Consider the following 14770-nt stretch of genomic DNA (forward strand, 5'->3'; position numbering starts at 1 on the left):
CAGGTGGCTCTGAGGTTGTTAGCAGTGCAGATACAGGCCCGGTTTTTCCCAGGCTGGCACTTTGCTTCTTTAGCTGCTTAAAAAAAAAAGTCTAATCAAACACTTGCTATAAGAACATGCTTCCAATTAAAGATTAAATTGTTCTAGAAGCTCATAAAGCATCAGACTCAGGACAGAATTTTAGCACAAGTGCCTAAAGTCCACTTCAGGAATTAGTTACATGCCTACATCTCCTTTAAGGGCTAACAAAAATGTTGCTAGGCTCCTCCTGGAGCACTCTTTGGCACTCCTAAATCATTATTGTTTTCCTTAAATCCTGCTATGTATTTGCACTGGGGAAAGATTATTAAGGATAAAGTGGAAAGAGCAGGAGAGTATGGAGAACATTAGTCAGTAGACTTTCTTAAGCTGACAAAAAGAGTAAAGCTATCACTATCATACAAAGTAATACAGTTTTTCACAATTATTATGGGAAAACGGGGATCTGAATTAGCCTCTCACCTGATCATCTTTGTGCAGTGGCAGCAAAACCACACATAAGCACATTTCCAAAGGCTGTGCTGGCAATATGCCAAAGTGTCTCTCCTGTGTAACCCAGTTCTTGCTGCCAGATAGGAGGGGAACATTGCAATAGCTGCCTTAAGACAGCTGCCAAAACCTGAAACCCTGCACTGGCACAGTTTCCTAGTAGAATAGGATCCAGCACAGCCTTCGGTCTCAGCTCCTTTTAGGTTGACAGGAGTCATGCTGCAGAGTCCAGCCCATGAAAGATGCCAGGCTGCAGTGGAAACACTGTTCAAGGATTAATTCCACATGCCAGGGAAGTGCCAGAACCAATGCCAGTGGCAGCTGCACAAGGGTCTATGCAGACTACAGGCTACCCCAAGGGGTACCCACAACAGGTCACCTACGTAACACAGACCACTAGCGCTGGTCTCTCACTGCTAGAAGTATGGCTTCTTCTGAGGCATTTTATACAAAAGTGCCAGAACTCTAAAGAAAGATATAAAGCAAGTACAGTTTTTACCAGCATATAAATGATTCTTCGCAGATACGGAGCACCTCTGGAGTGAAACACGACAAAAGAATCTGCAGTGCACCCAGATAAAGGGCCATTTGATCTACACATTCAAAACACACACATGTGCAATGATATGTTTTCCATATACATATTTCTCTTTTTCAGTAAAGAGCAGAACTCCAGGTACTTAATATTTCACATGGGTGATATAAATACTATATACATACACATCTTTGTCTCCACATCCAGATTTCACCCTTGAAAATCCCACATACTGATCTACGACTTAAAAAAAAAAAAAATCCACACCCCACCACACATACCATACTCCAGAACATGGGAAAGCAGATGCAGTAATAGTCACAACTGCCAGGGACAAAGGAAAGACAGAAGTAGGTGTCCGTGCAGTAGGCAGAACATCGATTAACTGCCATTTTTACATGGCTAGGAAAAGAGAACTATTTAAGAATTTTGACAAAAGCTTGGTAGCCTAACAGGTAAGTAGTGTGGCAGAAGTTCTGTTAACCCACTGCTTCTAATCCAACCATTATACACCACACCTTGATTTCAAACTTCTCATGGAGATTGGGTATAAAAATCTTTTCTTCCTCATCCCATGTTTGGCTGTCATCGGTCTCAATCTTGCCTTTCAACCTCCATTTTTGGCGCCCCAGTCGCACAAACACCTAGAAAACACAAAAAAGGATGTTGGGTCACCATATCCCACAACGTTCCCTGCAGTCCACAGGCCTCACACTGTTCCACTAGAACAGAGGCAAAGCCACTCCTTTGATCACAACGCATTTAGAAACCTGGATAAAGCTAGAAGATTGTAGGCAGAAATTCAGGTGGCAGGTTTTAACACCTTAATTCAGTGCCAAACGACACATCCCACCCATTGTAGAACAACTCCAAAACTACATATGCATAGCAGTAATGAAATACAAGACACACTGGAATTGCTTTGGAACTGTTAGGAGAGCAACCCAGTAAGATACTAAGATGCATTCAAATCATGCCAAGGGCAATATTCCAAGAAACAGGGAACAACTGTTACTTGATTCCAGCGCAACTTTGAAGACCTGACAGGTTGGTTTGGACAGACCATCACTGCTATCTTTTAAACCCTCCCATAACCCTGCAGTCTCGGAGGGCAGAGTGACTAGCAAACGTGTCAAAGCACTGCTCACATCAGAACAGTGCACACTTTTATCGTAGCCTCTTGCCCGCTCGCCGTCTACATGTTGCACCCCTGCTCTCCTGTTCCTCTACTGCAAACTCACAGCAGTAAAACAAAGGACAAAGTGAATTGCTGTATACTGCACCTCATACTGGTCCCCCGGGCAGAGACGTGCAAAGCCCACCAACCCTGAAAAGAGAAGGAAAACTCTTGATACTTGTAGAGTTTTACAACATCCCCCAAAGCCTCAGCTGGCTATGAACAAACTGACTATCTGGCTAACGCCCCCTTGTGCTCAACTCTGCGCAGAAGCTACACCACCAACCCCTCTTAGAAGCGCAAACTTAAATCAAGCTGAGGAAAGAAAGTTTGTCAGCTTTAGCACTCAAATGTAAAATAGCATTGCAGATCTGGCTTATGGCACTGAAGGAAACAGAGTTTGTCAAAATTCTGTTCATGGTCTCATCCAGAAAGCCAGTGGAGTTCATTGACATTAAATAAATGGACTCTCAGTAGACCAGACTGCTACACAGGAAACAAAACAAATAAATAATAATTAAAAAAAAACAACTGGCAAGTCCTGAAGGAAGCAAGCAAGGAGCTTACCTTTCATCTTCAAGTGAAACTCCCCCAAATGGACCTCCAATGCCCCTTCTATAAAGCACATGTCCTAGAAGAAAGACTGAACAGTCACTGTGACTGAAGAGCAGCACAGCATGCCTACCTTCCCCTCATACACGCCACCTTCTTCAAAGGACTTCAGCTTCTTCCCTTTCATATACTACTATTAAGACAGAAAATTGTGATGCCGCTCCACAGAAGAGTGGAACTGCTTGTTTTGTAAAAACAGGAGAGCTTACTCGTTATTCACTTCTCATCCTGTTATTTCCAGTGGAAGTTATAACAGACCCCAGTATTAAAGCAGAAACCCAAAGGATCTTTCACTTGTCTTCATGAATGGATGAAGCCAAGTTGAGTAGGGGCAGAAAAAGGGCATAGAATTCAAGAGCTTTGCCTGTAAGGTATTTCTCACAAGCTTCAGTTCACATTATGCACCTGTATTTCATTTCCATGTTAATCTTTTAACCCACACCATTAAAAAAAAAAAAGCCAGGAACAAGTCCTGGTACATGTTTTTGCTAGGGAACAGTCAGGTCTTCTTTACATGCATGTAGCATTTCCTACCTCCGTGCACTCTTGGAAGTTTTTGTAAAGCTCCACTAGGCTCTCTCTGGAGGCTTTGGTGGAAGGGGACAAGGAAAAGGCATGTTTCATATTAGCAGCCCCATCTCGTAGCCTGCACTGGATACAGTAAGCTTCGTAGAGTTCTTCGACCTTTAAGATTTGGGAGATGGGGGAAGAATGAACAAGCATTACCCTGGCATAGTTTTAGTAATTGTTGGAAAGGAACATCAGCAGTCTTTCCTGGAAAAAAAAAGACCCAGCCAAATCCCACTATCACGGTATTGCAGAATGCTACAACTCCTGCATTTTACAGGCTGATTAGAGTGCAAGAGTCTGTAGACATGCCTGCAAAAAAAGCATGGAATATTGAGGGGGGGGGGGGAAAACATCACTGTGCCATTATCAGACTAGGAGTAGAGTAACATTTTGTTCAGGGTAAAATTACGTGGGCAGCAGGCAATAGAGCCTCTCAATACAGATTAAAACACCGACACCTTTAGCCGTGTCAGAGGAGAAATGTCATTGCTGTGGAAGCAGATGGCAGAGAGCAGAAATGCATTCCACAGAACTGCCCACTTGGCCCCTGTGGGAAGGGGGCGAGGGGAGAACACGTAAGTCTTCCCGCAGCAGCATTTTCTGAATAAAGTGGCAGAATATGCAAACTTTTTCACAGGCAAACTCAGGTTGGGTTGTGCCCAACATTCAGCCTGAACAGAACCATTCAGGAAGAAAGAATTAGATAACCCTCCTGTAAAGAGTGGTTACAGAAAGCAGCCAGCATTATTCCCCTTACGATGAATTATAACCAAAGTACTTTCTATTTAGATAGCTTGCTTTTACACAGTGTAAGCCTTACATGCACAAGATATAAAACTCCTTACCTTGCTTATGTGAAACTCCAGTTTCCTGATGTATCTCTCCACAGAGCGGATTTGCTTTTGAAGAAGGCAAAGAGAAGGGGGGACTTGAGAATTTATTTCCTAAACATGCCTTTAAGTAACACAGTAGACACACCATCAGTTTTTCTCCATTTGCAACATTTCATCTCATCTTCACAAGTCTTACCTTGTCCAGGTCATAGTAGAAAGCCTGAAAAAGAAATAGCACAGGCTGAACAGGAGTGCATGTATATTTGCACATATTAATGATACTGTCATATTTACTGCAAGACTCATTATGCATATCTTAAGTCACACTAAATGAAGATGCATTGTTTACTACAAGGACACAGTCCAACATTTTCAGAATTAGTTGCATTTTCTATGCATGGTTGGTTGATTTGTTTTCGGCAGATACTTGAAATGAGACAATGAGTCTCACCACCAGCTATAACAAGGACTTGGACATTGGTCATAGTCCGTGGGAGTTTGCTTTTCATTGGGAAATAATAGCTAGATTAAAAAAAAATACCAAACAAACAAACCAAGTTGGATCTGCAAATTGTCTTTTAATTAACACTCTCACTGCTGGTACTCCTAGGAGTTGTGAACATGGCAGAACCTATGTTACAAGGACACGTTGACCAACTACTGAAAACAAAGCCCGATCTTTATGGCCGTTTCTGTCCACACAGAGTCAGGTATGAACACCGACCTCCAAGCAGACCTAAGGAGATACCATCCCAGTAAAGGTACACTATCTGAACAACACTGCTGGGTACTGAAAATGAGAAATCCCAAGTTTAATTCTCCCATGTAGAGCTCACCTGCTTGGTAAATTTCTGATCGTGATGTCTTGCTGGACCTCACTGCAGTGCTTTCACTGGAAAACCCCTGGGAGTCCCAGATGTGCGAGTGTCTACTTCTGTGACTTTATTTTTAATGTCATTTAAGTATTTAACATCAAAACCACCTTACCAATCTGGAGTTCCTTTTTGTATCCTTGTGTCGATCAGAGAGATAATCCAATTCAGCCTGATGTGCTTCCAAGTATTCACTGCAGAGCAAGAAAACCCAGTGTCACATTCATTATAATACCTCACAAATAATTTTTTAGCAGAGTGTTACAAAGCAACTTCTTCACTAGAAGACTTCTCTTGTTTTACTCTCTAGACACGCAAATGACTATCCAGAAGGACATGGGTGAACAGATAAGAGAATGGTTTCCATAGACATAGTCCTAAATGTGAAATCACTCCTAGAGGTGCATCTTTACACGCTGCGTGCCAGGAGCTGCTGGTTACTGTTAACTAACAGTTAAAAGATGCCATACATCAGGAATCCTCCTGAATCATTTTACTGCTCCAAGATGTAGAATGCTACAATGCAATTCAAGAAGGCCACCATTGCTGCATACGGTATATACATGTACACACTGCACTCATTCACTATTTCTTGATTCCCTTCATCTAAAATAAATCATTGAAGTGAAAGTTAAGCTTTATTCTGGCAATGTGAGGCAAAACAAAACAAGAGAGTAGAGCTCGAATTACTACTAAAGACAAGAGGAAAGGAGGGATGTAGGAAGAGAAAAGCAAGTTCTAACACACACATAACCCAGCTTACAGATCTCCTTTTCAGATTTCTCTAACTATTCCTGTTTGGCCTTCTGAAACCTTTCCTGTAAGGTAGAAAATTAGTTCATTTGTGCATCAAGCCTCTTACTGGGGAGGAAGAATTCAACCACCAACTCCATCTGACAAAGTCAAAGAATTGCAACATGAAACACTTGCTCTACAAAACCAAGCTCATGGAAGTACTCCACATGTCAGTTAGGGCACATGTCATCATTCCGTGTTTTAGCAAACCAAGCTGAATTCCACCTTTCAGTATGCTAGACAATTTCTTAACGTAACTGTTACTTTTTCCAGAATGGGAACTATTTTGCAAGGTGTGAAGCGCTTGGTGCCAGCTGGCTTCTATAAAGTTGCTGCATGCAAGGGCTGTCCCTCAGGAGTTCCCACAGGACCTTCAACTATTTCTGCCGAGACCATCTTCTTCCAGCTTTGCTTTTAATACAGAGCAGACTTAGGTAACTTTTTCCCCTTATGCTTAAAAGGGAACAAGAGTCACCTGGTAAATACTACATTCTAAGAGAGAGTCTAGGAGCAGTCAAAATAACTTCATTTTAGACAGCTGTATTTCTTCACATTTGCTTTGATGCATTTCGTTTTCTTACTGTTACATAACCTGTTCCCTGAAGACACCCAATGGCTCCAGCATTCAGCTGTCTGCTCTTTACACTTGCCTGTTAACAGCTCAGTGCAGAAGTAGCCAAGGCTGGTGGCAGAAATGAGTTCACTTACCTTTTAGAAGAGCTTCATCATTTTTAGATTTAAGTGTGTTAGAACTGCCAGCTTGATGGAATGGTACCCAGATGGTTAGCAGGATAAAGAGTTATTGGAATGGTACCCAGATGGTTAACAGAATAAAGAGTTATTTTCTATAGCTATAAAGAAACAGGCACGTAGAACATGTTCTGTACTAAAAATTCAAGTCACTCCAGCACCAAGAGGACTTAGTCTGCATCTACTTAAAATTTGGACTTTGCATTGCTATATGATACAGTTGTTTTCTGTAGGTTACTTTAGTCAATTAGTTAGCTACTCAGTTTTGGCAGGAGTCTGATCATATGGCATTCCCTGCAGAACTGGGAACAAATTCTGATCCCCTTTATGGTTTCTCCTCCCTAAGTTCTGATAAATTCTAAACTCTGCAAAAATATTTGGTTTCATTATTTGTTTTAAATCTAAATCTACCAATAAGACTGGTATTTTTAGGGCTGAGACTTTATAAAATGTGACACATCTGAGTTTACAATGCATTATTACAGTGCTTTTCATGTTCTTTGCTTAAAAAAAACCCAAACACTAACACCCTGTGATCAGAATTAACACAGTAGCAAAATTCTGAGGACAGCAGCAACATATGTGAAGGAACAGTCAGCAGTGCGATGCCAACGGAAAGAGCTAGAGGGTTTACAAATCCAAGGAAAGGTATTTTATGTTCCAGTAGTAGTTTCAGGGTATAAACAAAGTTCCTATGGTATTATGCTAGACTCATCAACTGTAACCATTTCAGATGTGTATTTTTATATACCAGGATCAGTTAAAGGTTGATCAGCCCCAATCCCTGATGCAGGCAAACAGACCGCCACTTCCTTTCTCATCTGTAATACCAAGAGAGCAAGCTCATCCATGTTTTGTGGGCCATGTCAGCATTTCTATGAGTTAACTGCCAGCTTCCTCAAAAGCAGAATACCTTGAATTCAGATTGCCAGCTCCTCCTTTGATCACTATTGTCTGCTGCATACACCCCACATCTGTCAGATGGGGACAATGGACACTGTTGGTCTTTAGCCTTTTCACTCAAGCCTGTACTGATGCAGCATTGACTGTGCAGTCAACCATAATAAAGATTCAACTAGTGCTCCACTGAAAGCAAGATAATGCTAGTTATATTGCCATAAGAAGATGGCATTGTACTACAATTCTATTTCATCGCCTCAACTCAGCTGAAGTTTGCAGGTCAATCTGCTTAGACCTCCCTCTTACAAGAAGCCACCCAGAGATGGAAGGACTTTTGAATGCAAGTTTAATTCTATTAAAGAAAACAAAAACCCACTAGAATATCTAGCTCTTTATTTCTATTCTCTCTATGCTAATTAGAGAGCATTTAAAGTAGTTTATGAACCAGCCTCCCCACTGTGTCCTTGCAGGGCACACCCACCCTCACTTTCAGACTTGGTTTTAAAGTCAGCTTTTTAAAATCAAAGCAAACTCCACACAGCTCCCTCTCCAGAGACCTTCTGCAAATCACTCCCCAAGTCTGGCTGTCCCATCCCTATCCAAGTCTCTCCTTGATCTGTAGACTTCCTACCTGCCACCCTGCATGCTCTGAAAGCCTCCCTTCCTCAAGGGAGCTTAGTTGCTCCCCAAGAGATGGGGAATCTGCCCACAGACTTTTCAGAGAAGCATAAGAAACCAGGGGACAAACAAAAACATCAGAGCACTTTGTTTGCAAGCAGACTGTCTGAGAGTGAATGAAACTTGTTTTGCAAGGTCCTGAGCCAATGCCTGGGAAAGCCACTACATATGTTTAGAGATGTCAGATAGAGCCAGAGAACACTGATACACAGACTTAAGCAGCGTGACTAGGTAAGGCAAATTACAATATTTAAAAAGTCCTTACTTAAGTCCTTTCTTCAAAGCTTCAAAAATTTTCTTCACCTGCAGTGGCTTTGGATCCCAGATGACTGCCCCCTTCTGCAGGGAGTTATAAGCCTTGGGGGATTTCAGTGACATTCTTGATCTCACTGAACTTCTGCTGAGAGACTTTCTGTAAAAAGAGAAAAGAAATACAGGAAAGATGCAAAACCCATCACCTGGGAGAAGAGAGCTGCCTGACCCACACAGCTTCTAGGCTCCAAGTTACATGCCCAGTCCCACATACTTTACTCAAATGAACAAAGCTCTTGGACACGCTGAGAATACTTTCACAGATAACATCAGAAAGTTAAGGCCCAGCCCTAAATACCTAGTGCAGAAAAACTGCAAATTTTATGTGACTTCAACAATAAGTTTAAGAAACATCCCTTCTCCAAGCTTGAAGCAGACTCGGAGGAGCCTAAGGGTTCTCTCTTATCCTGTTTAAATAAAGAAAAATTGTGCTGGTCGCCATTTCTTTTGGAAGGTGGGGGTGCAGTGAGCAAGAAAACAAAAACCTAAATTTTTATAACAGGTTAATAACAAGCTAAAGTTGATGGTGCTAGAAATCGTCTTAACAGACATGCATGGCAGCTAGCTAAGGCCCTGTTTCTGTGCACACACCCACACCAGTTGTTCAGAACCAGTCAAGTAAGCCATGCTGCAGGACAACGACATTCCCATTCTGACTCTCACCTGCAATTCAGGAAAACGAGGCAATAAACATTTGATCTTCTTAAGGTCTAAATAATAACACTAACATTAAAAGCCTTTACAAATAGCTATTTCTTTGCCTGCATCCACCATCCATTTAAATGATTGCTTAGAGCTGTACCATACTTTAGAAAAGCAAATTACAAAGCCCAGATTGCATACAAGATATACTTATCAAGGTGTTTTTTCAGTGTCTAACACCTCACTTCTAAAAGCAACTGCAAAACCAAAATGAAATATTGTTTCTAACAGAAGTCCTACACACAGGATTTTTCTATGTCAACCTGAAGCATTTGAACACCCCAAGCCACCAGTTACACAGCTACAAACATTTAAACCAGCAAATGAGCTCTCTGCAAATGGTTCTTTCACACTGTCACACTGGCTTACCTCTATCTATATGCTCCTCTTAGTTATTTTTGTATAGCTTTGTTAATACGCCCTGTAAGTCAAGCCTCTAAAAGAACATTAGAGCATAAGAATAACATGAGAAGTTTCCCATTCCACCGAGCCAACTAGATGCCCTCAGAGAAGCTTTCCACCTTCTCTACAATCTCTATCCTAAATTCAGCTCACCTGGAGAAATGATGAGCTTCAACGGGCTTAACACTTAGCCACTGGCTGTTTTAAATTCTATGCATGTGATTGAAGGCCTAAGGAGATTATTGAGCTTGGTGATTAAATCCTAGACCCTGCACACCTGACAGCTGTTCCCAGTCCTATTATAGAAACCTTTGAGTAACTACTTTAATTATCCTGATGCTAAATTTCCACTTAACTCCATTTCTTTAACATATAATCTGCAAAAAATGTGATGAAATTAGGTGTTGCCAAACATGACTGGATATTTAATTTCTTCACCCCAATGATTATCTTAGGTTTTTATGATGGCTTCATGTAAAATATTAATTAATCAAACTATCTGGAGCTCAGGTTACCTATAATGAGAAGCATAACTGTTGAATTAGAAGCTTACATTAATATTGTTTTCTTTCTTAAGGTAATGAATCTTTGAGTATTCCATGCAAAGTGAGAGCATTGCAACAGGAGTAACACTGGAAGGGTTACTCTAGCCAATAACAGTAGTTTAAAGAGTCTCCTTTCATGCAAAGAAGGAAATAGCATCCAGTTCCATGCTTTAGATAAGGACTCTAATTACCAAGATACCATATGGAAGATATAAGATAATTCTATCTTTTGAAATTAAAAAGCCCAAATTACCCCTGGGTTTTGTTTATTTTTGGAAAGGACTTTGATATTTACCTTCAGAGTTTTGGACTGCAAAGTATGTACAGCATATTTTGCTATGAAAGTATAGCATCTAAGCACTGCATCTGGCTAAGCTGGGATGTAAAACTCACCGTTTTCCACAGTATATCCTGCTGACTGAGGTAGCCCATACGTACTCAGTGCACTGATGTTAAGAAACCCACTTTCATACATTTCATTGAAAAGTTAAGTGGCTGACACGGGCCTTTAGGGACAGTAGCTAAAAGCTAGATGCCATGTTACTGCTTTCCCTTGGGAACTTAATAATTTATTTATCAGATTTCTCACTTTATAGATAACAGCAATAATATTTACTTCTTGTGGAGATCATTGCAAGGAAAAATAATGTGTCTGACTGAGAGCCTCAAAAGGAAGCTGCTAAAGAAATGCAAAAGTATATTTAGCATCTGCTTAAGAATCTGCATGTGGACCTGATTTGTGTGTCGTCTTTGGACAGACCTTGCACAGGGCCCCTGCAATCTCCTGCTGTGTTTTGCAACAGTGCCTGAGGGAGAGGTAAGTTAAGAGAGGATGATTAAAAAATTTCCTCACTACGCTGGTGAAGGCTCCTGGGTGTTCAGTGGGCTGTGACTGAGTGCCTAGTACACAGATTTTCCTTATGGCGGTGATTCCTGAACAAAACTGTCTGTCTAAACACTTAAATAATGAAACGCAACATCATAAAAAATGCATAAAGGAGGCGTTTGGTTAGAAAATCTCTGCAGCTAAAAGTAACAGAATAATCTTAAGGGATATAGGAACTCTCCTGTTTGGAGCATTCTTACCCCTCTGGACTGTGCCTCTGTCAGAGAAACAGCTGTTGAACACTTTTCCTGGTAGATCCTCTCCCTGCTAGAACACCCACTATGTACTTCAGCTCAAGCCTGTTTATATAATTTATTGACAGTGTTTTTCTCAAGATCTTAGCAATTGCTCTGATTCTAGATGTCTGATCTTTGCCAAGTGTAATATTTTCCAGTTTCCACAACAAATTAATTTATTCAAATGTGAAAATTCTTGATTTCATCACAATCATACTGGAATTTCATTTTTTGCTCGTACTTCACCGTACTGTGTTTAACCAAAATGTTAATTCAGTCATTTGGCTCTTTGAAAAGATACTTTATGACGAGGCAGGTAGTTTACTGATACACAATAGGATTTTTTTGAGTACAACACTTTTAGAGGCATACTTTCCAATACTTCTATAGGATACTGCTAAATGATTCACATTGTTATTATTCCAGTATGCACTGGCAGCCAGAGATTATATTAATTTTCCATTTACATGTCACATCTTCTAAAAGCACTTGACAGGCTACACAGAGATCACTAAATTCAGAAAAAGAGCAAGTGTACTTCTAGTGTAATTGCTGCAGTTATCTACACAGAGCAATGCTACACAACAATTTATGATACGTAAAAAGGGAAAACCAGCGCGAGATGGTTTAGCAATTACAGAACTCGACTGGAAACTCTAAGAATGGACTGCCACCTTGGCTATACTATCGCCCTCTTACTGATAGCTACAAATTTGCAGTGGCCTTCTTGGCCCTTCCTCTCGTGCAATGCTGCTCTGCATTACCATAACTATTCAGAAGGTTTTAGTCAGAAAACATCACTTACTGCTAGGCTGCTAGCAGGAAGGGCCACAGTTCTTCATTTTTGTAGAAATGGACAATGTCAACAGTCCTACACATAACCTCTGAAATCCAGTCACCTCTGAAGTACAGTGTGTATAGCAGCGAGAGAGTATGATGTGAAGTATAACTATTTATCAGTGAACCATGACAACACTCAGTAGTTTTAAGATAAAAAATAAGTAGCAACTTCTACACACAGATACCTTAGGCTAAAAAACACATTCACAGTACCTAATGCCTGCTGCCCAAAGGATCACACGCTTTACTTTTTGCGTTACTTACGCTAATTTTCTGCTTTGCACAGTGCTGAATCCAGTGAAGGAACAACTCCTGCTAATACCACCCCCATCACCAGGAGAGACAAATGTGAGTTTGACTGACATGACTGCCAGTCAGTAAGTCTATCAGCCTGTGAAATAAACAGAAAAGCAGATGAGTTAAAACCTGCATGGCAGATTAGGTTTGTGCTGCTTCAAATGCTGAGCTGCATGGAAGTGGAAAGTCAGAGAAACAGACAGAAGATTAAATAGAAAAAAAAGGCTTGTCTGCTATACACGTTTCCTCTGTTGCCATCCACAATACAATTAATAAGAGACTGAATAGTCTAAAATGAAATCTCTCATGCCCTCTTCAATTTCTGATTGATTTTACAAACCCACTATGTAAAAGCCAGAATAGCCTCAATTCACGGGCTCTATACGTTTCTGATTTTTTAAAAACCCTGTAATTGTCCCACTGCTTAAGGGGTTCAGGCCAAATGGTGTATTTCCAAACCAGCATGGATGCCAGAATAATACTTAAGCTCCAGACTTAGCCAGGTCCAAAAAGCAGTTCCTTGCATCTGTGCAGAGCCACACTGAAGTCAACGGTAGAATTGGCCGAGTGTGGTACTTAAGCCCAAGGCAGAAGTCTGGTTTGAACAGTAAATTTCAGGTTCATGCTCCTCCTCTGGCAGGATTGCTCTTGGATTGCTCTCTTCTGTTTTCCATCAGTCAAACTCTCTTGCTTTCTTGAGAACTGCGTTCTCTGCCATATGGCTATAGAATCCAAGTTACAATATAAGTAACAGACACATCCTTCAAAGCAGCTGTAGAAAATCACCCAGACAGTTAATATACAGAAAAATTCCCTTCTGTCCCCCTTCAAGCTGGTGTAATATAAACAACACAAATGAGTAAAACTGAGTAAAACAAAAAGCTGGAGTATCTATTTGTAGCAAGAAGTACAAACTCCAATAAAGAGCTCTACATGCTGCATCCAAATTTGTCCTATATTACAGAATGGGCTCTGAAGAACCATGAGCTCTTAATCTATCCAAGTAGATAGTGGAAAGAAACATCTGCACTTAACCCCTTTGCCTGACATTATCCCATCAGCATGGCTACAGTTAGTCAGACTAGAAGCCCAGAAATGTCAGGATAAGAATCTTTTCCTGGCTCTGCCACTAACTTGGAGAGCAACCTAACTCAATGCTCTTCCAGACTGCATAGAAAGAACCAAACAGTTGAACTATACTTCCTGAGCGGGGTGAGGTTTGAGAGTGTTTTGCCAATTCTGGGCTAGTTTACAAATACAGGGAATTACTGTAAGTGACTGTGCTTTAGGTATCATTATCCACCACAGCAGTACCAAAAGTTGTCACGGATTTCCACGAGCAGAGATCCCGCAGTGAGACCTGGCTACTTCATTAGAAGCCACTCAGACCCTTCCCTGGGCTGAGGTCTAAGCTGTCCGTTTCTTTGCCTGTTCTACAGGCTGTGCCAAGCTCACGAACACTTCAGTGAAAAACAGGCAGAAGATTTTACAGCAAGGCGTGAAAATGATAAATCTGCATAAAACAGCTACTTGCTTTGCAAGCTACCTCCTTTGTCAAGAGAGGTGTTGGGCTTGGCTAGCTATTTTCTATCTCAGTGCCTCCAAGTCCACATGACTCCAGAGCTTCAGCACAATCAACACAAATCTGTTACAAGGAAAAATGTAGGTGCATCTTAATCACCTTTTATTCCAACTGTACAGCACTCATGTTCCCTTGCTTCGAAAGGATGTCTCCTTACCACCCTTAATCAGAGATTGTACTTGCATCACATCACAGCTGGTTTCAAAATATTTTCCATTCTTTCCTCTAGTTTTCAGATGCTTATAAGTCTGTGAACAGTCATCCCATCAAAAGGGTCATTAGACCGAAAAAACATGCGACTTACTGAAAAATGTCATTGCGTAACAAGCTGTTAAATGAAGAAATAAAAGGAATAGCCCCATGGTTATTGACCACATCCCTCATCAAGGCCAAGCCAGATTCCCAGGATCTGGTCTACAGCTCTCTAACCTGGGAAAGTTAGTTCATGAGTAATACGGAGGAAGAAAACGGAAAATGATGAAAAGACTCCCCAAGTAAAAATCAATGGTACTGAACTCTAGGTGTGAAGAATTAAGTTGGAAATGTACAGACCCCCAAAACTCAGTGAAAGAAATAAATTGCTTAAATTACCCAGACTTAATTCTACTGCCACACGTGTTTTTATAAATCAAATATAATGCTGGACTTCAAGAAGATACACTGTTGGAAATTTGTAGACATGAGAGAGGAGTTGGACCTCACTTGCCCACAGCCATAA

At 40.9% G+C, this 14770-nt stretch overlaps 1 protein-coding gene across 1 annotated transcript in view; it reads right to left on the bottom strand.

The window, feature by feature from the left end:
• FAM65C (family with sequence similarity 65, member C) overlaps positions 1–12538 on the bottom strand; it is a 30665-nt gene extending 18127 nt beyond the window's left edge. The window contains exons 1-9 of the mRNA XM_010158294.1: positions 12438–12538; positions 8516–8662; positions 5243–5321; positions 4452–4475; positions 4268–4321; positions 3387–3536; positions 2808–2871; positions 2347–2390; positions 1582–1707 (exon numbers count right to left, since the gene is read on the bottom strand). Of these exons, the coding sequence (XP_010156596.1) occupies positions 1582–1707; positions 2347–2390; positions 2808–2871; positions 3387–3536; positions 4268–4321; positions 4452–4475; positions 5243–5321; positions 8516–8662; positions 12438–12538 (789 nt within the window). The remainder of the gene's footprint in view (positions 1–1581; positions 1708–2346; positions 2391–2807; positions 2872–3386; positions 3537–4267; positions 4322–4451; positions 4476–5242; positions 5322–8515; positions 8663–12437) is intronic.
• Between the last annotated feature and the right edge of the window lie 2232 nt (positions 12539–14770).

This window comes from Eurypyga helias, unplaced genomic scaffold (genome assembly GCF_000690775.1).
Source record: "Eurypyga helias isolate BGI_N326 unplaced genomic scaffold, ASM69077v1 scaffold7729, whole genome shotgun sequence".
Taxonomy (NCBI): Eukaryota; Metazoa; Chordata; class Aves; order Eurypygiformes; family Eurypygidae; genus Eurypyga; species Eurypyga helias.